This window comes from Protopterus annectens, chromosome 9.part0, assembly GCF_019279795.1.
Source record: "Protopterus annectens isolate FY-2018-M chromosome 9.part0, PAN1.0, whole genome shotgun sequence".
In the NCBI taxonomy this organism is placed as follows: Eukaryota; Metazoa; Chordata; order Ceratodontiformes; family Protopteridae; genus Protopterus; species Protopterus annectens.
The window spans coordinates 1,816,489,926-1,816,514,773 of record NC_056743.1 but is presented as its reverse complement, the minus strand read 5'-3'; the positions used below and the strand labels follow the sequence as shown (position 1 = coordinate 1,816,514,773).

The following is a 24,848-nucleotide window of genomic DNA, read 5'->3' as shown; positions in this document are numbered from 1 at the left end:
AGGAAAAGGAGCAGATGAGAAGGAAAGAAAACTGGAAGGTCAGAAATATAGTGGCAAGTATAGAGATATTCCGGAACAACCTCAGGTTGACCAAGATTTGACACAGGAGTGGTTAAGGACAGGTGAACTGAAACCAAAAGGTGAATGGCTAATAACGGCACCCCAGGATAGTGGACAATGAACACACTGGTTTACAAAGTCCATTAAAAAGCAATAAAAACAAATAAATGCAGGGTCTGTAACATGGAACTGGAAACAATTGCACATATCATTGCTGGTTGTGCTACACTCATGTCAGAAATGTTTGTAGCCTGAAAGGCACAATAATCTGGCAATACTGCTGAGCTGGGGATTATGAGAACACTACAGTATGGAAACAGCTGAATAGCATTGGAAACATAAACCATAAAGCATTATACAGAATGATGGGATTACCCATTACTAGCAGTTCAAGCATCTATGTCATAACGTTCACTGCACAAATAGTCAACATCTAATATATCGCATTGAAAACACTGAAGCTGTACAACACTGAAATCCAAAACAAAATCCATAAATAAAACAGAATTTTTTTTGCTGGAGAACCATCTAGGGGGCTATGTCCCACCCCTCACACCCCCACTAGTTATAAATACCAAATCTGAGATCGCACTACAGAAGGTAGAGGGCAAAACCGCACTCGCCGCTGTACCGCTGTACCATGATCTTGAACAAACAGCAGCACCTATTGCTCAGTGTTCTGCATTGTCAATGCTTTCAGTTCAATAGTTTGGACATCGACAATTTGTTCAGTCAGCATTATGACAGAGATCCCAATTCAAAGAGTAGATGCCAGAAAACCAGACATAATAGCCTAAGGAAAAAAGCCAAAAGTATCACTGATCATTGAACTTGCTACACTCAATGATTACAGTGTCTTATGTAAACAGAGAGACACAAAGTCATAAAATACCAGGATTTGCAAGTAGAAACAAAATACTCAGACAGTTCCAAACGTAGGAGCAACAAGACTAACAAAAAATAATTTACAATCATATTAAAACATGCTACGACTGCATGTAACTCTATACAAACTGAAGAAGGAGGAAGTTCTGGGCACATTGTGGGTGCTGAGAAGAGCACTCTTGGCTAACATCAAAGACTGAAACAATTCTTATTTCATGAGCTGCATTTGTACCCTGACTTAGGAATGGTACCCATTCCCATCACAGTATTAGAAACCTAAAACACTTGGAGAAATTAAACCAGGAGAAAGAATACAAGGTAAAAAAACAGTTTTATACACTAAACGCAGACATGCAAATTTCACTCTTTCTCAGTAAGAATGCATCCAGATTTTGATATACAGTCTACATTGTGAGCAACAGACAGTGTCAGCTTAAACTTGGTCCGGCCAACGTGCATTGTACTAAACTGGTAGACCTGCACAGCTAGCTATCTGGGCAGTTTTCAGTAACTTTATTACTGACAGTTAGAAAATGCTTCATGGCGGTATCAGATGCAATGTCTGACAGCCCGTAACCTATTGTCTTGAGCAGATTTATGTCAGTACGTAATGATCAGACACTCTGCACCTAGCAATAATGAAAAAATTTAAAAGTGTTAAAGAAACATAGATATAAAAACACAGAAAGTGCTTTTGTAGTTAGCAACCCAGCCTCCCCATCCCACCTATGCACACACCTCTGCAAGTCTAAATATACTAACTCTAAAGTCATGGTAAGAGAATATTCCCGTAACCCAAGGCCTAGCAGTTACGCATTTTGGTATAGTGACAAGTATCGATATTAGTATGTGCCAAAGTTCTTGATATAAAGGTGTATACGCCATCAGTGCAATTACACCTGTCTTCAGCACAGAGCAGCTGCCCTTGTCATATCTGTATACTGCAGCAAACACAAGGATGCATGCATAGGATACATATTGAAAATGCAATATGTGCATGTGTGTGTGTGTGTGTGTGTGTGTGTGTGTGTGTGTGTGTGTGTGTGTGTGTGTGGGTGGGTGTGTGTGTGTATGTTAAAGGCCTGTCAGCAGTGCCTGTTTTACCACTGGTGATAATTTGAAAACAGCCCTGCAAATATGTAGATTTTATTTTGCTTTGTGCCGTTCGCCTTTTCAGAAAGTTGATCATATGGTCCCAATTATATGAAGTTTAACTTTCTGAATAGCTGATCTTCTGAAATAGAGCCCAATACCCACATACTAAGATGTGCACACACCTACATCTTCCGACTAATATCACCGTTTTACTTTCACAATACATATTCTGAGTGCTCCCACTCTGGGCTCACCTCGCTGAGTACAGATACTTTTCATAACAACAATGAAGCTTACACTGAATTGACTGAAATATAGATTACTCCCACAGTCATCAAGTTATCAGTCCACATGTTCAAATCCTACATGTCACAGCACCTTAGAGAGTGATAAGGACTGTAAGTATAAGGGGATATCAATGCAGGGACTATGATCGCCAGACAAATCCATTGTGATCCATTTCTCACCTTAAGCATAGCAAAGCCCTTGTCTGAAGGATGCCAGCATGTGCTACCTTGTGGATTTGTGGGAATTCCTTAACAGTTTCATTTGACCCCTCAATATCCAAGGAACATACATAATACTAAGTGATCAATACTAGCATTTTCACTTAGTTGTAACAGCTAAATCAGAATGCAGATCGCTACAATTAGACCTTCACTTCCTGTGCCTAATCCTCACAGCCCCTGATATCAAATGGCAACAGTTGATATACAATGTTAGGATGAACCAAAGCATGTCTATAAATCCTTCCTGTTCTGTCACATGAAAGTAGATTTCAAGTAATGCAATTATCTTTTTAATCCCAGCAAAGTGCAAAGTTCTAGTAGGTACTTAACATTTTGTTTTGGTTGTGTTTGTTAAAAATAAAAAAGCAGAACAAACAGCATAAAGGTAACATACTTTAAATAAATATGTACAAATTAAAACTATGCAAAGTTTGAAATGGAGTGGCAAAAAGAAAGGAATACTCATTTCCTGAGGCCATCTCTATGTCCTGAAGTTGCATGACATCTGGAACGTCCACACAAGAGCTTTTGATTTCATACCTTAAGCTTCATCAGCAGCTTTTAATTGTCGATGACTTACCTTTTCACCTTTATTTCCAGGATCCCCTTTTAACCCAGGCAAACCAGTAGGACCCTAAAAAAAAAGAAATTTCATGGTCATCATGTGATCTTACGCTAACAAGGCAAAGTGAAAATTGTTACACATTTATTTATTTATTTATTTATGCATTTACTTGTTTGTTTATTTGTTTACTAGGATGGTGCAGCTGGGGAGACAATAGCTAATACATTTTTAGACAATAAGCATAAATGCATTTTAAGTCAATATAAGTTAATCAGAGTTTGATAAAGATTTTTGACACTTGATATGGAAATAGCAAACAGCAGAATAAAAATGCCATAAAGTGTTACATCTACAGACAAGAAAATAAAAACTGATTTTTTACGACTGACATAAAATGCAATTTGTTACAAAAGCTTATACCAGGAGGAGTGTAAGAGCCATTTAGTGAGCAGAGAGGCTTCACAGACAATAGAAAAGCCCAGGAAAGGAGGTTGAGAGAGCCAGCATTTAGGTTATATCCCAGGAGAGCTGCAAGAGCATGGTCAATTATATTTTAGGGGATCTTTTAAGTGCAGCTTGAAAGACTTATTGTTTTCTAACATTCTAAGAGAGAGAGGCATGGAATTCTGGGTTTTAGAGAGGAAGACTACCGGGAGTCTCCAGCACCATTGTTTCATTTAGTTAAAATTAGTAATGTCTTGTCAAAAGAGAGTAGTGGTACTTTGAGAGTGTAGAGTTGGAGAATATTGTTTTGACTTCAGCATTTGTCTAGGGCATACAGGAGCTCATGTGTTATGACAAGCCATGAGCAGGTTAAATTATGCCTTCATTCCAGCCACTGAAGTTGCATTAGTGCAAGGCAATGATTTGTCCTGTACTGATCATTGGCCTAAATGTTTTATAGCACAAGTCAAGCAAAGAGTTGATTGGATGATAAATTGATGATTATGGGGTTGCTTATAGTAAAGTAGAGATGACAAGAGAAGCAGCAATGAGTTTCTTAGCCTGCTCTGTTAGAAATGGTTTGGGTCTACAGAGGGCTCACAATTTTTGATAGATTTTCTTTACAGCATGTTTTATGAGGTGGACTAATTTTGGGTTTTAATCAATGGTGACTCCAAAGAGCTTGGCATGGGTTACAATTTCTATCTTAGTATTATTTTATGAATGATTTTTTTTTCATCAGGCAGTTGCCCACAAATTTATCTTCAGGCCATCCAGCTGCCCTGCTCTCTCCACCAGCTTAACCCCCTATATTCCAAACCATCTATTACGATCTGAAAACCAAAACCTCCTACAAGTCCACAAACCTTCCCGATCCTTAGGCCACTTTCTGCTTTTATACTCTCTAACCAAACTTTGGAACTCACTCCCCTCCCCCCTACAAACTACTCCACACCTCCCCAATTTCAAATCCCTCCTACACTCCTACCTGTCATCTAAATGGACTTGTCCTTGTTGCTTCTCTACTTGAACCCTTTAGCCTCTCCCTTTGACATTCCCTTTTCAACTCCTGAAATCTGCCTAATACCACCATCTGACCTTTCTCCTGTCTTACACAACTTTACAACCACTACTAAACTGCATTTCTACCCTCATGTTATTACCTGCAGGACTGCACTTCTACCCTCACCTCATTCTGTGCTATTTTACTTCCATGTAAATACTCTTACTCATATCTAGAAATGGCTCACCTTAAGGACTGCCTCCTATCCTCATCTCACTTACCTGCTACTTCCATGTAAACACACTTACTGTTGTCTTGAAATTACTCACCTGTGGAATTCCCTGTGTGCTTGTAGTATTTCCTTACAAGTTATTTGTTTACCAACACTACTGCCAACCTATACCAACAGCATTGTCTTTTTATGTAACTAACTTACTAACCCCAGCATGGGACAACATCCTATGCCCGAATGTCATCTCTAATACTGCTTTCTGAACCCCCATCATTTCATTGACACACAATGCCTGCATCTGTACATTCTTACCAAGTTTTACTTCTCTTACAGAATGTATATTTGCGTACTGAATATTTATCTACAATTGCTACAGATACTGTATATACTAATGCTTGTGGTTTTTTTCCTACTTTGTTAATTTTACCATCATCATGTCTTACATGCTCTGCTTAATATGCATGTTTTAATTATTACTGTTAAATATTTTTTTTACTTATATTGTAATTCTCATTGTTACTGGAAGTTTTCTCCTCGGGCCTCCACTGAAAATGGGTTCTTCTTGACCCACTGGACTTCGCCGGTTATCAAACTGAAATAAATAAACAAATAAATAAATAAGTTTGGATTTTGGAGAATTTAGAAGGAGGTGTGAGTCAGTTATCCAGTCCCAGTCTGTGAGATAGCTTCTTGGGTGCACTGTTGTAGTTTAGCATGTTTTTGGCACAGCAGATGATTCTGGAACCATCTGCAGTTTGGTTAAGGGTTGCTTGTTTGGTTGCTAAACTAGGTTGTTATTAATGAATATATTATAAAGTAAGGGACCTAGTATAGAGCCTTGAGGGACTTCCACAACTATTTATTTTTTATTTATTTATTTAACATTTGTTTACTGGGAAAGTCTGACTGAACACAAGTCTTTTTTCAGTGGAGGCCAGGGGAGAAAAGCTACACGTATAAGTAGTAACTAAAACATAATACAATAAGAAGGTTTAGGTTTATACAATAAAGTAATAAAGACGAGCACATTTATATACAGGCAATAATAATTGTTCAATTACAATAGAGCAAGTAAATTTGTTATGCAAGGTAAGAATATATACATTGTGTGATACATAGAAAAATAGTAAATAAAATACTTGGAGCATACATAAAAAAGTAGTAAATAACATACTTGGAGCATTCACTTTAATTATGTACAGAGCTAAATGTCGGAAACATACTATTGTCTATGCTAGAAAGATACTGCTGGAAATGCCAGAAACATATTATTGTATATGCTAGTAACAGACTATTGTTTAGAGGTGAGTAATTGTGAGTCATGCTTAATTCATCACGGTTCAAGGAGCTGAAGAGAGTAGGAGTTAATTTAATGTATGAATGTTTCTGTGTAGGTGCAATAGTTGACACTAACTGAGTAGGCTGTGGATGCTGAAGCAGATTAGTAGTATTGTATTAGTAGTGTTGAGAATGAGATTAGCCAGGATGATTACAACGGCAAAACCACATGTCTGTTAAATGTGATTTTAGTAGGATTTTAAACTGTGCAATGGAGTTACTATTGTTTATAGTAGTTGGGAGGTTGCTCCAAGTTTTAGAAGTATAATGGAAGAAGAATGATTCCCCAGCTGAGTTATTGGCTTTTGTGATATTCAGGAGGTGTTTTCTATTTGAGAGAAGGGATCTAGGGGAGGTGTATTGTGTTAAAAGATTTTGGAGAACTGGGGTATTATCAGGTTTTTTGTAGAAGCTTAAAGGCAAATGTAAGTTGGTTGAAGTGAAGCAGCTGGGGAAGTTCTAACCAGTTAAGTTGTTTTAGTGATATGCAGTGGTGAGTTTTATAAGGGGCGTCTATTGCAAGTTTAGCTATTTTATTGTAACAAGTATTTAATTTGGAAAGGTTAGCTTTGCGTAGGTTGGTTAGTACAGGAGAAGCATAATAGGAGGGTTGAGAGGACGTGTGTACGGACAATAGTATCTTTAGAACTGACAGTTAAAAATTACTTATTCCTATATAGTAGACCTAGTTTTTTGTGGACCTTTTTTATGACTAGAGTGATGTGGATGTCAAATTTTAGATTATTGTCAATTTCGAATCCTGACAGTTTGGTATGTGTGGTTGGGAGGACGGCAGTTTGGTTTCTGGACTGGATCATAAAGGACTGGGAGGAGTGGGAGTTCTGGTTGGGTAGAAGAGAAATAGTTTAGTTTTGTTGGGGCTTAGTATAAGTTGGGAATCAATGAGCCAATTTTCCACAGATAGAAAGGAATCTTGAGTAATGGTATGCAAGTCTTGCAGGGAGGAGGCTGAACATATTAGAGTTGAATTGTCTGCGTATTGTATTACTGATGCATCAAATGTAGCAGTATGGAGGTTGTTGCTGAAGAGAGAGAAAAGTAGGGGGCCAAGGATGGAACCTTGTGGGATACCTATAGAGACTGGGAGGAGTGAGGAAAGTTGTTGTTGCCACAGGACAGCCTGCTGTTGTCCTAAAAGGCAGCTTTGGAACCAGGAAAGAGATTTGCTGCTGAGGTTAAATGTGGAAAGGACCTCAATGAGTTTATTGTGATCCACCATGTCAAAGGCTTTAGATAAATCTAAAAATATGGTTGATACATACTGGCCATTATTTCTATGACTATTAACCATATTCGCAAAAGCCATGAGGACTGCTGTTGTGCTGTGTTGGGGTTGAAAGCCGTGTTGAGTGTGTAATAGGAGCTTGTGTGTGTGCAGGAATTCCATGAGTTGGATGTGTATTAATTACTCTCTCTAATATTTTGGATAAGGCAGGCAGCATAGCTATAGGGCAGTAGTTGTTGAATTTGGTGGAATTTCCAGACTTGTGTAGTGGAATGATGTGAGAGATTTTCCAGATGGAAGGGACTGTGTTTTCTGATATTGATCTGTTTATGAGTATGGTGACTGGGTATGCTATTGCTTCAGCTGCAATTTACAAGAACTGTGACAAATGATGATATGTGTTGTCACTTAACAGCTTGTTGTCTGTTTGATTGGTAACCAGTAAACCAGGATAGTGACGGTATATCACAGCCTGGAGAAGACATTGTGCATAGTAAGTTTGATGTGACTCCATGTCAATGGCATTGGACAGATAAAGGACATTGGAAGAGACAAGATTATTGTTGTTTCTGTTTTGATTTACTGCTGTAACAAAGCTTAGTATTGCAGTGGCAGTGCTGTGATATGGATGGAAACCATAGTGCATAGGGGAAATTTGTGAGCTTTCAGTGCTGTAGGTAAGAAGCTGAAATTTACACTTTGTGTTTTAGACAGAGGAGATAGGAAGACTATGGGCCTGTAATTGAACAGATCAATGGAATTGCCACCCTTACAGCTTCATAGGTAAGTTCTACGCTAGCTGCCCTTGTTGGCCATTTTAAGCCTAGACAGTTTTTCTTTTTGTGAATTCTATTCTATTTGGTTAGAGATTGGCCTTTTCTATCCCATGGTCGATAATTATATATTAGGGTGCTTTATGTATATATGCAAAAAAATTAGGTTTTGATTTTCTGTTCCTATAACCCCTGATTTTATGAGGATTGGTAGGACAAAGATCCATGTAAAATTTAAAGCCTTAAATTCTAAGTGATAGCTCAGTGCACTTTAATTCTGAGATTTTTACATTTTTTTTCCAAATTGCACCGATAGAAATGAAATATATTCACATATCAGTACACAAACGGCCAATATCAGTTTCATCCTGCATCTGAAATGTCTTATGTAATTCTGAGCTACACAAATGTCAAACAGTTTAGGAAAAAATAAGCCTAGTAAACATTAACAACATTCGTAGGTAGTAAGCTCAAGTTTACATCAGTTCATTTATAGTTCTATAGTGTCTTTTTAGTGGTTCTGTGACTTTCTGTCGATGGTGTTCGGCGATCTGATATACCAGCTTTCTCTGTTCCTTGTTGTGAGTCGGCACTTGACAGAAGTCACTCTCTAATTTGACTGCTCGTTCGGCACAGTCGTTAACTCGCAAAGCTGTAACCGTTTGTTTTGCAATGATAAAGTCAGGCATGTTACTCCGTGCTGCAGGATCAGCTGTTAGGAAAGACGGGTTTATGTTAACAGCAGTGAACAGATTCATTGATCGTTCTGTTGCAAAGTCTGATAAGGTCATGCCCTGGAAACTAGCAACAGCTTTTGCATTGACTCTTCTTAGATCTTCCTTACTGGGTGGCTTTTTCAAGGCTTAAATAATGTGCTGTTTCTCATTGTTCCACACTTGAGCTGAGAACAATGATAGTGCTATGAGATCTTGGCTCAAATACTAAAGGTATCCTTTGAGCTTTCGCAAAGCAACTTGAGCCATCTGGTTTAGAATGCTTCTCATACAGACGTTTGAGTTTTGCCACTGCATTCGGCTTCTGCGTTGTAGGTATGCTAGATAACTGCCGTAACTGCAGAACTTCATCACCAGCATTTGAACAACTCGCTGAAAGAGTTAACTTGTTGGTTTTAAGATCATAGAACAGTCTGCGTAAAATGTGACTGTTGGTTGGAAGCTGATTTGAGCAAGCTGACATATTAAAGGCAGGTAACTGCTGGCTAACAAGCCAGACATCAGTAGCAGCTCTGGTTGACTTTCTCGCTGAGCTCATGGTTCACCATTAGGAGGACTGGGCTCGATCAATTAACATTAACACTGTCAGCCACACGTGCAGAAACTATATGAACTGATAAATCATCAAAAAGTAACTAAATACAATGTTTCACTCTGCAGTGTAAACAGGAAAGAGCATAGAATTTTGAACAATGAAAATCGAACTAAGTAATACACAAGGATTTAAATACGTAAAGTAGGTTTCAGGAGGTTATGGAAGCTTAAGTAAATCTGACTGGCGGTAGATAAATACAACACTGGACTGCAATTAGCGGTAGTGGAAACTGTGATATTTTACATGCCGTGAGCTGTCACTTAATGAAGTCAGGCACTTCTAATTTTTTGCATACGTACACAACTCACCAAACCTCACATTTTAGAAACCTATGCAAAATGATTACAGAAAAACATTTTTTTTGAAAAACTCTATTATATATTATCCCTAATGAGAATAACTAGGATCATACCTTCACAGCAAGAGGTTCTCCAGTTCAATTCTTAGCTGGGATGCCTTCTGTGTGGAGTTTGCATGTTCTCCCTGTGTCTGTGTGAATTTCCTCTGGGTGCTCTGTTTTACTCCCACATTCCAAGGACATGTAGTGGGTGGACCGCACACTCTAAATTGGCCAACGGTGTGTGTGTGTGTGTGCGTGTGTATATGTATGTATGTATGTATAGAAGAGTGTGTATGCAAGAACAGCTGTGACAGGACTAGCCACCTGGCAGTGTGAAACTTGGCTCTAGGTGATCTTCACTGTTAAAGTGATACCTCAACCCATGTACAAAAATGTGAAAAGGGGCTGTGGATGGACGGATGGATGGATACCATAGATAATCTGAGGGGAACCATGCAGTGGATAAAACATTTAGGATCTATCTCTGTGCATTAGTGGTATAGGGGGCAGGGACCCTATCAACTTATCAAACATACACATTGTCTAACATGATGTGGTCAAACCCAGATCATTGGCAATGCAGTCCATTGAACTGTTCTGACTGAAATCACGTTACTGTAGAGAGCAGGAAATTTGCCTTTTTCCTCACTGTGGTGCAATCTTAGAGTTGGCATATATAATTAGCAGGGGTGTAGCAGTTTTTGTGGCATGTGTGGGTGCTGTGTTTGTGTTGTTTTTTTGATAGATTGCATTGTTGATAATATGGGTTTGATCGTATCATCTTCAATAATGTGTGTGATTATTTGATAGAGACCCCGGTGTCAGTACTGAGGTAAACTGCCTGTTTCCCATCCATAGACCTATGTTATCCTTGAAAATTGACAGATATGAAGTTTGTTTTATGCGCTTCGGGAGTCTGTTCTACAGCAGCAGTATCCTCTGCAGGATATACCTGTTCCTCCAAACCACCCTATCAATGTTGCAGAAGATGCTTAGATCCCCAGACTAAGTATTTCTAATGGCATTTGGCTTGCTAATGTGCAGTAAATCAATCTGTATTAGGTCAGAGGATGCGCTGTATGCCAGACTCAGGTCACCTCTTATGTGGGGGGATGTATGCATGTTTTTTTCTACAGAGTGAGACCATAGATTTGCATGATAGACTGGTTTATTGAGATGGAAACAGGGTATGCAACTATTAAGATATATTTAGCTGGTACGTTGTCTGGGGAAAGAGTGCTGGGTTTCAAAGTTTTAAGTACTTTTCTGATAGTAGATGTTGGGGTTAGTTGAAGTTTGAGAGCTTGAGGTCTGGAGATGTTATACTAATTGTAGTAGATTATGGGTTTAAGAGAGAGGCAATAAAATCACAAAGTGTGTGTTAAACTGGTTAGCAATGGACTTTCTTGGTGCCTCTGCTTCAGGGCTAGGTTGGGTTGTGTGGGATGTAAGAGTTTGTGGATGGTGGACCAGAATATTTTAGGATTGTTCTGACTTGTTTGTAATATGGATGTAAGAGTTTGTTGATGGTGGATCAGACTATTTTAGGGTTGTTCTGATTGTTGTTTGTAATTCTATTTAGTGTATTTTTTGTCATACTGGATTTTGGTTTTAGTAATACTTATAACTTGTATTTTTGTTTGATGTCATCAGTAATGGACTTTTTTCCCATTTTTTCATCCTTTATCCCTGTTTTTCATGAGTGTTTTGATTTCCTTTGTTAGCCAAGGAGTTGCATTTGATTTAATTATTTTGGTCTTGTTGGCTATAGCTTCATTTAGTATTTTTAGAAATGTAACATTAAATACTACTATTTATTATTTATTTATCTTTGTTTTCCAGGAAAGTTCAGCTGGGGCAAAACCCCTTGTCATTGGAGGTCCAGTAATAAAAGCTCCACATTTAACACTCATTTTGACATGTACATAAGATACAGTTAAATGATATCAGAAGGCATATAAAATTGATAAGTGCACATGAATGATAGAAGAAGCTTTACAATAGCTTATATAAACATCATTTAGAAACAGAGCATGTATATAGCATGTATAGGTATATACAGTGTAGATATTCATTAGAAATAGACAGAGGCTTGTATATAGCAAAGAGAGATAGAACACTGCAAAACATGCTGTAATATTATCTGAGATTTCTAGCAATTAAAATAATGAAAGAATATCCCTTTACTCGGCCTCCTACCAACTATTAAGGGCTGATCTATGCCTAACCTATAAAGCACTCACAAATCCAGCCCTGATGCCACTGTTACACTTTCACAAGACAAACTATGTGAGGGTCACCCAATCTAGGGATCTAAACCTAGCCTGTGACATGAACAAAACATGACGGAAAGACAGATATGTGTCTCAGAGATTGCCTTTTCTCTGTAACAGGTTTCCTATCCATGTAAAGCAGAGCCCTTCCCTGACCCTCTTCAAACACAATTTGGATCAATGGATGGGAGGATCATAAATTCACTGCTGGTGTGGTACCCATGTCACTTATGAAAAGGGGCAGTCTGTAAAATACATCAAAGTCATAGGCACAAACCTAAGCCATCCTCTAACCCTTAGGGATTGAAAACCAGGTAAAATTTGGGTAATAACGGCTAGGCTTGTATGGACTCTTAAGCTGTTAGCACAGTAATCTCCTATGAACCTATGAAACTTTGAGGAGACAGCTTGACTATGGAAATATTAGAACAGGGGAATGTGGTTGATAATGAAATATAGCACAATATGCTAATAGTAGAGTAACTATGAAAATATTGTCACATTTAAGATTGAGAAGTAATTGGGAATGTGAGAAAGATTGGGGCTATTTCGACTGTTATAAGGAGTATTAGTTTTGGACAGATGAAGAGAGAGACAGAGAGAGAGAGAGAGACCGAGAGAGAGTGATGAAACTGTGACATAGGAGGTAGTGAGATAGTAGTTTATCTAATTAGAGAGTAGAAAAGATTCAGCCTTGTCACTTAGAACCTGCGATTGATATATTTTATGTAAACAAAATTACTCCTTGAGGTTTATTGACTATCCTTCTGGCCTGATGGAGGAAAAGGGGAAAATGGAAAAAAAAACAAGCATTTGTAAAAGTGGTAGCAGGCATGGACAAAAACGTATTCTAGACAGGAGCTGAGCAGTAGCAGAGCTAATTTTTGCTTAAATATTGATTTAGTAGCAACATGAAGGTATGCTTCTTGTCTGTTTTATTTGCAGCAGGATAGAATTCCAATTTTTAGTGACTAGGTTTGAGTAGAGAGAATCCCCAGCTGAGTTGCATGTTTTGGATGTGGAGAGGAGAGATTTGTAACTTGACCACAGGAGTCTAGAACTGCAGTATGGGTGGAACACATTTTTAAATAATGTACATTTTTTAGGAAAGTGAATTAAGTTGTGGGTAATCTTGAGTTGTGAATATGTACGGTGGTGGTGGAGTTCACAAACTAGCACGAATCTCTAAGGGCTATGTAGTAATGGGGTTTTAGTGGAATATTTGCTGCAAATTTGGCTATTTTATTATAACATGTATGAAGCTTAGTTTTAAGGGTAATATTGAGATTTGTAAAGATGGGGGATGCATACAGAAGGGATGGACGTAGGTAGGCAGTGCATATGGAATTTCTTCCAGACTCTGTGAGAAAATGTTTTGTTCTGTATGGTGATCCTAGTTTTCAGTGGGTCTTTTTGATGGCCTGGAGCAGGTGTTGGTTGTATTTAAGTTTGCCCTCAAGTAATACTCTGAGTAGCTTGATTTGTGGTTGTGGTATACATTCAATTGTTTGTGTTGTCAGATGACAGGATGTAGAATTTGGGTTTTTATTTTGAGAGACTTTGGGAATAAATTGCATTAATTTTGCCTTTTTGAGGTTGAGGAGCACGTTTGCATTGCTGGGTAGGTAAGCCTGTTGAGTGATATCTTAAGCTGAAATATGCAAAAATTTAAAAAATAAATAAAAGTAGAATACACAGACAAGATAAAACTTATCAGTATGTATCAGACCTTATAGAAACTTAGATAAGAGTTGTTAGTAAAGTACAAAGCTTGAGTTGTTTCTTTTTGGCATTGCACGCAAAAATATGGCAGTTCTTGCCAAACAGTTTTAGTGGTAATACAGCTGTGTTGCTGTCAGGGTAAATGTTATTTTGAACTATGGAACTGGGTCAGAAATAAGTAGTGAAGGTTTTATGGTGGTTTGTTTGATTTGCATTGGCATTTGAGGTTATGTAGGAAGTAAGTTTTTAATGCTACTTTATATTTCTTTATACAGTCTATGTGGGTAATATGGGAGGGTAAGGAGTTTAATTTTTTTGCAATGTTATGGGAGAACAAGCATTGTCCAGCTCTCTTGTTGGGCTTGGTTGCACTTAGTAGCAATTTGCTGAGGATCTTAGGGTACGTGAAGGAATACTGATGAGAGTGCTGGGCAGTTATATGGTTTATAAATTAGTTTATGGCCTAGCATTAGTTGGGTATAGCAAAGATAGCTTGGGAAATCCAACCAGTTGAGTTCAGAGATTGCTTGGTAGTGGTGTGAGCGGTTAGGCTTTCCCGAGGCGAATTTAGCTATTTTATAATAACAAGACTGAAGTTTATTGCTGAGGGATGAGTGAAGGTTAGTAAAGATGACGATACTATAATGGAGAGCAGGGATGAGTAAGGTACTTGCCAGTTTTGTTTTGGTGTTTTTGTCCATGTAAAGTTTATGACGATAAAGTTTGCCAAGTTTAAAGTGTGTTTTCTTTATTGTGTTGAGAATGTGTGTTTCAAAGGTGAGTTTGTTGTCAGTTGTAATGCCTAATAGTTTGGCAGATTTTATTTAGATAAGAAAGGTTTCACGGCTAGCACCAGTGTTGCTGACTGAGAAACCTGCACACTGAATGTAGATCTTAACCTTTTAGTGCAAGAAATGTGGTCAAACACTAAACTAATGGGGGGTGGGGGACATGTTTAGCTGTGCTCACCGGGTTTGTGTGAAGTGCAGCAATGCACATACTGGAGGACTGAACCACCCAGGCTGTAGACAGGACCCATGCAGCCACACATATAAACCAGATGATTTCAATTAATAATATTTTGCATTGCTCAAACACAATAAGTGGCGTTGTGCTAAGATTAACAGTGAGAATCTTACAATAACTACTAAGATAGCAGATATCATCTCACTAATCCCATGGCAGCAGGTATTACATGTAGGTATGGATGCAGATCATCAGGGGTTCTAGTACAGGGTGTGCAGGTTTTGTTTTACTGTTGTGAGACTGCATATTATAGCAATGAAGTGCAACATACAGAACTGTTTCCTCAACTTTCTTGTGGTAATAGCTGTAATTGTAGGAGAACTGTATACACGGTATATTTGACTAGCACATTCACACAAGTATCCATATACCTAATAATGTACAAATTGCATCATTCACCACTGTTGAGCACTGCTTACCAACTAGCAAACACGGTGCCTGTTAGTGCACACCCTTGTCTACTGTGTTTGCATGATGGTAAGTGGTGCACAACATTTTCAAATGTGCACACTGTCAGTAAGAGCGAGACATGCAATAGGCAGGAAAACATCAACATATAAACTGCAGTTGGTGAGAAATGCTCATTATACATTGAGCTTGAAATGGGACAGGCATGTCAGGAGTTGATGGAGAGGGTGCGCACTTTAGGGTGCAGCACTGGGGTGTCCAAGAATCCAAAGTTTTTGTTGGACTCCTAGTTAAGGAGCATGGGCCCTGATTGCTGCAGCGGGACTATTCTGGCTCAGAATATAAATTTGAAGCTTGGAATAGTGTTGCCAGTGCTTTAATGAATGCTACAGGTATGCACCGCACTGATGAGCAATACAGACATCACTTTAGTGACCTCAGAAAGAGAAAGCACAATGCCCTCAACATTTGGATCAGAGAATTTCATACGGGGCAACCCACAGATGTGCAAGCATCAATTTCAGTGACTAATTGTAAAAGTTAAATGCTGAATATAGTCAATACTGGTATTCATAACAGTGTTCTGTTCTGTTTTTTTCCACAGCTGCTGCAGAGCCCAGGTCCCATGCTATGCGTTTAGCAAGGATGCAAGAAGCATGTGGTATGTATGCTTCAGAACAATAAATAATATTTTAATAATAATAATAATAATAATAATAATAATAATAATAATAATAATAATAAAAGTTAAGGACTGCTTAGTTGGTATTTAATAGCTGTATCAAAATGAGCATGCATATCCCAACTGTAAAAGAAACTATGCATGCCTTAGTCTGTAGCACAAAATAATGGTGCCATATTCACAAGTAACAGTAAGCACGCATCTCTAAACTGTAAATTGAAGTATGCCTGCAGTAGTCTGTAGGACAAAAGAACAGTACAGTGTTTGACAGTAGTCATTGGCTGCGGGTTCAAAAACACACTTCTCAAATGTACAATACTGTTAGGTTTTCATCATTATTGGAATGTGATTTCATACCTCAATACCAGTGGCACAAATGACCTTCTGTAAACTGTAATCAGTATAATGGGAACATGCATATGTCCAGCATATGCACACAGCAAGGATTGTGGCAATACGCTGTACTATAGCGTGCCTCTGTTATAAACTGGGTAGCCTTAAAAGTAAGGAAGAAACTTGTTAGGAGTGCGTAGTGTTAAAAGTAAAGGTAACAGAACAGAGTCAAATAATTGTATCAGTTTTTTGTATGTCATATATAATGTTACTAATGTTCTTTTTTTCTCTCACCCAAAACCTTTTCTCTCTTTTTTTTCATTTTTTTATTTTTTGTTTTTCCAACAGCACAGCAGGGTAAGATTGTCCCACAGGATCCATCTGCTCCCACTCCACCGGCTACAGCACCGCTACTCAGCACATCTAGTGCAGAAGCTGGTAGCACCCATTCTGCTGCCCCTGCACTACCCAGACCCTCAGGTAGCTCTGCCTCAGAGAATAGGCCTTTGGCTCCCTCTGGGAGCATTGGCAGAGGTGGTGAGTTTATCACCCATGTCAAACTGCCAGGGATGGTGCGCAGGATTGTGTGCCACACTGTGGGTGCACGCCTACACCTGATGGAGCACATCCATCCTCACAGAGATCACCCATAGAAGGTAGAGACATTGGGCACTGCAGCCAGCATTGCAGTGAGGTGACAGTGATGACAGTCCACTGGGTGAAGACTAGACTCACACTGTCAACTGCCTCAAAATGCATGAGACCAGAATTTCTTACTCTCTCCCCAACCATGGTATTCACCCACCTCATGTATCCTTCACCATCCCTATCTCTTGTTTTGTTTGTCATGTCTGTCAGCAACTGCTTCCTCACCTGCCCAACTTACCTCAACCAGACATTCTTGCATCCTTTCCCCAACATTCCTCTCTTTCTCTCAAAAAAAAAAAAAAAAAAAAAAAAAAAAGGAAAAAAAACTGCCCCATACATAGCTCATTCCACACATGTGTCTTCATGACACACATGATTCAGTCCAATTCCAAACAACAGATTGTATTCTGGTCACTTTGGAGGTGACAGTCCAAATTCAGAAAAACTTGTGTATATATGTTAATGTTTTATTCTTGAAGAAATGGATAGCTATGGTTCTTTCCTATATCCTTCCTGCACATTCCTGCCTTCCTTTCACTTTGTTCTTCTCCTACTTGCTCCCCATTTAACCATTTTCCTGTCTTCCCTATTTCTTTTCTTAGTGCCTACTTTCCAAGTTATACAGTGGATAGCATCATCATGTCAGTACTTTCTAGCATATTATCTTGTGAGTGTCGTGAAGTCAGAAACTGCAATGTGTGCCATTACTTTCTAACTTTTCTCTTTAATGTTTTCCAGTACATACATATGGTGCAGATCATAAGACATGCCATCACATTCAGATCTCAGGATTGTATGACAGTACTATAATCAGACTCATCAGAACAATAATACAGTATAATGTTCCCTTTTGCATGAACCTCACCAGACATACAGCAGCTGGAGAGACCAGAGGGCTTTCTCGTCAAGATAACACAGGGCCTACTAACCATGACATGATGTATGTGGGTAGATTAAAAGACATGTCACTGTCATCTGTCTTGTATTACATTAAACTGTAACTGTTATTCAAAACCTCTTACATTTGGTTTAAGCACTTGGGCTTCAGTTTAGTTGTCTTACATTAACAAGGTTTGTAGTCTACACTCTTGTGGGAAAAGATGGTAGCCTCTGCCATTCCGAGATGGGAATTGCTAGTTGAATGGTTATTATGGCTGTTGTTCTAACTGTCTGTATTATGGTTTAAGTACTTGGTCTCCAAACCAGTTATTTTACATTGGGACAGTTTGTGGTATAGACACTTGTGGCAGGAGAGGATAGCCTACACCCTTCCAAGCTGGGAATTGCTGGTTGAAGGCTTATTGTGTCTGTTATTCTCAAAGTGTCTTAGTTCCGGTTTAAGCACTTGGGTTGCAGAGCACTTTTTTCACACTAAGACAGTTTGTTGTCTGTCCTCTTGTGGGAGTATTCTGCTAAAATGCTGTTTTATTTAAGCTGTTTCTTCTGCTGTTCTGATTGCGGTTTTGTGCACATTGAATTTCTAGTACTTCTGCATTTCATAGCATAGGTTTAATTCAGGCTTGATGAATCTAGACTGTTTGGTATCATATGAGCACTACAACCAGCCCTCTTACATTAAGAAAGGCCCCTTGCACCCTTGTGGAAAAGAGGTGCAGCCATGGACTCATCTGAGTTGGGGATTGCTGGAATAAGGCTTGGTCTTTCCCTTTGGTTACTTTGTTTAAAATAATTTAACTTCACTTGTATTCCAGCATTGTATTTGGTCAGGTTTGCACTCGGTTTACTGGAGCTGCTCAGAGCTTGCACTGCTGCCATGTGAGCAAATCACTTGTGCATTGTGAAGCACTGGCACCTTTTTCTACCCCTAGCCCTCCACAGCATAGACACTTTTTGCTAGTCTTGCACCAAAACCTTGCTCATCTAGCCAACTCCCAACTAGATGCTACAGCTTATACCTTCCAAAATGGATGGACAGTTTCCCACCATTTCTGCAGTCAGTCTGATTGACATGGACATCCTGAGGCAATGCAGCAATTGCCTCATGTCTGCTGACAACCACTTACTGCTAAAATAAACTAATACAACATGTGAGAGCTGTATGTATACTGTGAATTTGGAATCAATCCTCTCACATAACAACAAGCCAGATATCAAACATGTTGCCAACACACACGCTTCACCTTTTGCGTATAACAAGCTTGCAACACATAAACCCACATACTTGAAGGTTCTCACTAGAAAAGATCAAAGACCTCACAAGTGCAAACCTACTGCACACACTGTAGACCCAACTCAATCCATTATAAATAAAAATACACACAACAATGTCTCAGCCAATACGCCCCTAAGGCAAAACACATCAAAACCAAATGTCTTAGTCACAAGTGACTCCATAGTGAGACACACAGAGTCCCCCTCACCAGGCTGGACAAGGAAAAGGTCACAGTTAACTGTCTGTCAGGTGCCAGGGTCCATCAGATCATGCACACACTCAAATCTCTCAACAACAATTACTGTTATGACTCTGTCATAGTCCATGTTGCAGTGAATAACTGGAGATGTACCTCATTGTACTATATGAAGACAGACATGACTGAGTTCTCAGATTATCTATCCCAAGCAGGTATGTCCCTAGACCTAAGCAGAATTCCACCTTCACCCAGGATGAGGACTCAGTATAAACAAACCATGATTGACTTCAACAATTGGCTTAGCTTCTGTTGTCAGTCCAGGGGGATCCAGTATCTGTCAGTCTAGGAAGACATGGTTGAGAGACCATGCTGCTTTGCCAGAGATGGTCTTTACCTGTCACTTCTTGGCTTTTGGGTTACTGGTAAAGGTACTTGCCTCCCCCATAGCGGCCTTTTTAGGCAATGTCAGAACAACTAAATTCACAACATAAAAGAATCCACTAGAGATGAACTGAAGGTTATGCTGCTTAATACAAGGAGTGTAAATCAAAAACTTCACTCAGTGGAAGCACTCCTTATCTTGGATGATGCCCGTGTCTGTGCAGTCACACAGACATAGTTGAGGGCCGCCAAGAGACCCCCTGGCCATGCAAGGCTACAATGCCTTCCACACATTCAGACATCAAAATGAGTCTAAAAAAGTGCACTGCAAGAATGGTCAAAGAGTACAAATCTGCAGTGCTGCTTCAAGTCCAACTAACTGTATGTAAAACCCCCTTCCATATTACTGTTAGCTACAAGTCCCCCACCATGACCCATGAGTACCACTTTGTCTATTGGACCTACTTGAGTCACTCACTATACAGCCAAACACCTTTGGTCATGTGATTTCAACTATCCTTCCAATGATTTGGAGTCACATATGTGCACAAACACACTTGCATGTTATGCTACATTTTTCATTATAGCATTCAGGTACACAAAAATCATTGCAAGGGATTGCTACAAAACTGATGATATGGTTAATTTTTTTTTTTATTTTATTTGTTAACTTGTATAGTACAGTGAGCAAAATTGACTTCTTTCAGGCACAGCCAGGGGGAATTACAGAGGCGCCGGAAGCTGTTGAAGACTGGAGGGGAGGAGGGTAAGATGGGCACTTAGTGATCTAAAAAGGGCAATTTTTTAAAACTATTTACTACCACAACATAGGTTCACTTGGAAGACATTTTAAGCTTAGTCAGTTTCCCTTTTGGTGCTTGAATTAACATTTCCTGATTGGTTTTACTTTCCCATTGCTGTTAATTGTATATTAGCCTTAGTGCCAATAAATTGGATCATACTATAGATAATTTGAGAGGACCCATGTAAGGGATGCAACATATAGGAACTGCCTCTATCCATTAGTGACATGAGGGGCAATCCTGGAGTACATTTTCTATTACCTATCCTTAGATCCAAGTTGCATTTGAATATGGACAGGGATGAGCTTTGTTTTACTTGACTGGATAGTCTGTTCTGGAACAGTGGTAGCCTCTGTGATATATATCCATCTCTCCACAACATTCAGTTTAGATACCTGGACTGAGTATTTCTGATGCCATTTGACTTGTTAATGTTCAGTAGGTCTGTATTAGGTTGCAGGATGCCTTGTATGCCAGACATGTCACCTCTAAGCACTCTGCAGGATACTGAGTATAATAATAAATCTTTGAAGTGGTCCATGTAAGACCTATTGTTTAGGACTTGTATACTTTTAGTAAGGTATCTCTGTGGCTATTTCAACTGTTGCATAGGTCTGAACAGATGCAAGCCAAGTGGGCATTATACAAAATGATTGACCTAATGAGGACTTTGTAAAGGGGGACAATAACATCTCTAGATCTAGTCACAATCAATTTGTTTATAAGCTGTGCAATATAGAAAGACTTTCTTATGACTCTGGGCACATACTGGTCAAAAGTTAGGTCACTGTACATATACGTTCCCAAATGCTAAATAACTGGGTTACTTCTCAGGGGGCATTGTCAATTTGGCAGTTGCATGGAGTAGATGACTTCCCAAAGGATATGATAATGTATTTCTTTGAGTTTAGTTTAAATTCATGATTCTGGCACCAGTTATTGTTCGGGACAAAACTTCCTACATGATGGTTAAGTCATTTGGGGATTCAGTAACTGCTCCTAGCTTTCAGTTATCTTAAACTTAGTCGGCCAAAGCCCTTTGGTATTTCCTTTTACTTCTGAGATGTATATGTTAAACAGAAAAACTCTCAGCACTGAACCCTGGGGGACTCCACTGGTGACTGGTCTCTTCCCCTGTTTTGATCCTGCATCCTGTGAGCAAGCAATTCAGGCATGCATTCTTTAATTCACCTTCCTGATTGTATTAACCTTATTGTATTAAATTATATTCATTGTATAATACAGCACCACTTGTTAGAATGTGTTTTAAAATTGTGGTTTGGAACAGTGTTCTAGTAGGCAATGAAACAAAATGTATGAGCCAATAATGACAAAACTACTCATTTCAGAAAATTTCAACCATAAAAAGCCACTCAAACTTCTGTCATTACAATCCACCAATATCGGTAAATATGCAAAGTCACTGCCGAAGTAAGTCATCTAAATAATTCCATATTAAAAGGATCTGTAACTAATGAAGAGGTTGCTGCTGCAAACAATTTTATATCTCATTGTTTCATCTACAAATAAAGTGCCTGTTGCCCTTGAAGAATAAATTGCCTATGCTACATTAAAAAAAGATAAGCTAGTAATTTTGCAATGGGAAATGGATGGCAAAGTGATAACTGAAACATAGTTACTAGGTAACTCTTCCAAAGGAGGACATTCATAGGACTGCAGTATCCACTCCCTTTAAAGTACAACACAGTACAATATCAGCGATCCATCTGCATACTATAGGAGTAGAACCCACAGCTTTCTGCATCAAAAGCAAGTATATTACCTGCTGTGCTACTAACAATGCAAATGCCTTAGCATAAGTAGCACTACACTTCTCTTCCCCTGAAGCTCTCAGCTCCTTGTAAAATCCACTTGACACTCAACTAAATTTCTTAACTTCGCAGCACAAGAAATCTGGAAAAAGCCAAAATTTGGGGGTTGGGGGTGGGCAAAGGCCCAAAACCAGGGCCACATTTTAAATATTGCTTGTATAATCTTAGAAAGTTGCTAAAATAAAGTGATATGTGTTACAATGAGTTTCCTGAAAGATAAGAAGACTGAAACTTAAAGGGCTATCATTCTTTAGTGAATTAAGTTCTCACTGATTTGCCAGAAAACCACACATTTTAAGAGGAACAGACCAAAAGTATGAGCCAAATATTCTGTGAAAATCTGGACAATTGAGAGCTATGGACTCAACTCCCTGAATCACAAGTGGTGGTAAGGGTGAAGAATTTAGGCTCTTGTTTGAGCCTGAGTAACACTAACCACCAGGTATACCTAACTGGGGCATTTTACACAGACACACCGGGCACGTGCAGGAGCAGCATAACTCCTGCAAATAAAAGAACAAAACTCTCCTTACCGGCATTACTCTGGCAGCAACCAACGGAACAGCAGCAGCATAACGTCTGTAACACAGAGCAATAAGAGAACATGAACTGGTTTAACTTCCGCGCGCGAATCCATGTTAGCATGAAAACTCCACTTCATTAATTTTTCCTGACAGGTCTTGCAGTTGTAAAAGTGGGGGGCTTTCCCACCCCCTGGCTCTATGGTTCTGGCACCCATGGTGAATTACTTCACAAAAGATATACCATAATACAATATAAATAAATTAATTAATTTGCAAATAATTGTGAAACGTACAAGTCTTACAAAAAGAGTGCAATAGTATAATAAAAGTAACAGATTAACAAGCAAAACAACGTATTAGATATTGTTGCTGAAAGATAGAAAAGACAGAAACCAGAACAAGAATCATAATGGAGTTGGGAAGGTGAAAGGCTAAGCCAAGTATCATCAGCTCTTTACGGCAGAAGATCTGGCTTTTGACTCATATTGGTTCTTATGGAGGTAGCTTTATGTCTGCTTCAGTAAGAGCAAAGCTATAAAGTATATTTAGCAACACTATGGAACTGAGTCATAGTGGACTAGTTTGCTTCATTGCCCATAGTTGGATGTCTGGAAACTAACTGGTCCTTCAGATATATGTCAAGATCTCCATCTTGTTGTACCCTTCAAATTTATATGGTCAGGACAAATATCTAGACTGTTGGGAGCATACCACTTAACCTCTTAGTTCTAGAAATCTGGACAAACCCTAAAGTAATGGTTGAGGTTGTACAAAGGCCCAAAAATAGGGACAGACTTCAAATATTGCACTTATAAAGTTAGGAAGCTGATAGAATTTGTGTTAGCATGTGTTTTATGAGGGATATGAAGCTTGAAAGTCAAATGCATGTCATTATTTAGTGACTTCAATCCTCAGTGATTTCCCAGAAAACCACAAATTTTATGAGGAACAGAAGACAAATCTCAGGCAAAAATCTGGACATTCTGCAAAACTCTGGATGGCTGAGAGGTATGGTTGAGGGAATGCTACAGGATATGAATATTCTTTTCTGCTGAAGCCAGTAGAATACTTGGAAAGCGTGTTCTAATCTCTAGGTATGCACTTCCTCTGCAGAACAGTTCTAACATTAATTAAGCCAGGTTTTAAGTGATATTAAATAAAATCTGCAGATGAATGGTCTATTGTCACCGATAAAATGCAGGTTGCTCTCCGAACCATATTAAAGCATTTCTCCTAACATGTTCACTAAATGAGACAGTTCATTTCTGTTGGTACGTTCCTTCCGTGAATATTTGACACTGCATCCCCTTCTAAGAACACTTTTCTCCTAAACATGTGACAACCACTCATGAATCATTTGTCAACACACATTGCTAAGTAACTGCAAAGCAGTACTGAACCAAGGGCCACAAGATATGGAACTTTCTATTCACTGCTATGCCATCAAAGCTTTTCCTGTCTTATGTTTATTTCTAACAGCCCATAAAAGGACCCAGCCTCATAGGCATGAAGCAGATCCTGAAAGCATATAAATGTAAACCAAGCATATCAACCTGCTTGCCTTGTACTTTACCTTTTAATCAAGTTGCTCCCCAAAAAACTTTTTTTAATTGTTTTTTTAAGTAACAACAATAATGAACAGCAGCTTTCCTATAGTTAGTTGATTTCCTTGACTACCATGAAGTTATAGAATATGTGTTTTATATACTATCAGTAACACCTGTTATTATGGATTATTATCATATATAAACTCCAAAAAGTGGAAAACGGACTGGTTCAGCAAAGCACGGGCTGTTTATTGAACGTAAGCGCTTTCGGCTAAGGTATTCCTCAGCCTTCTTCAGACTAAAACAGTATATTACTCACAGCAAGACCTTATATATAAAACATGTGCTAATTAAAACAATTAAATCAATTAAAATTCAAATTCATTAACCACTTGGCTAGCTTAAAGCTTAGATTTTAAAGGGCTAATACTGTTAACACCGGCAGTTATTTACTTTTCTACTAATTAAATAATACAAA

General features: G+C 38.7%; 1 protein-coding gene across 1 annotated transcript in view; it reads right to left on the bottom strand.

The window, feature by feature from the left end:
* Window positions 1-24,848, bottom strand: part of COL5A3 (collagen type V alpha 3 chain) — a 1,727,233-nt gene that overhangs the window by 377,424 nt on the left and 1,324,961 nt on the right. The window contains exon 57 of the mRNA XM_044084684.1: window positions 3,130-3,183. Coding sequence (XP_043940619.1) covers window positions 3,130-3,183 — 54 coding nt within the window. The remainder of the gene's footprint in view (window positions 1-3,129; window positions 3,184-24,848) is intronic.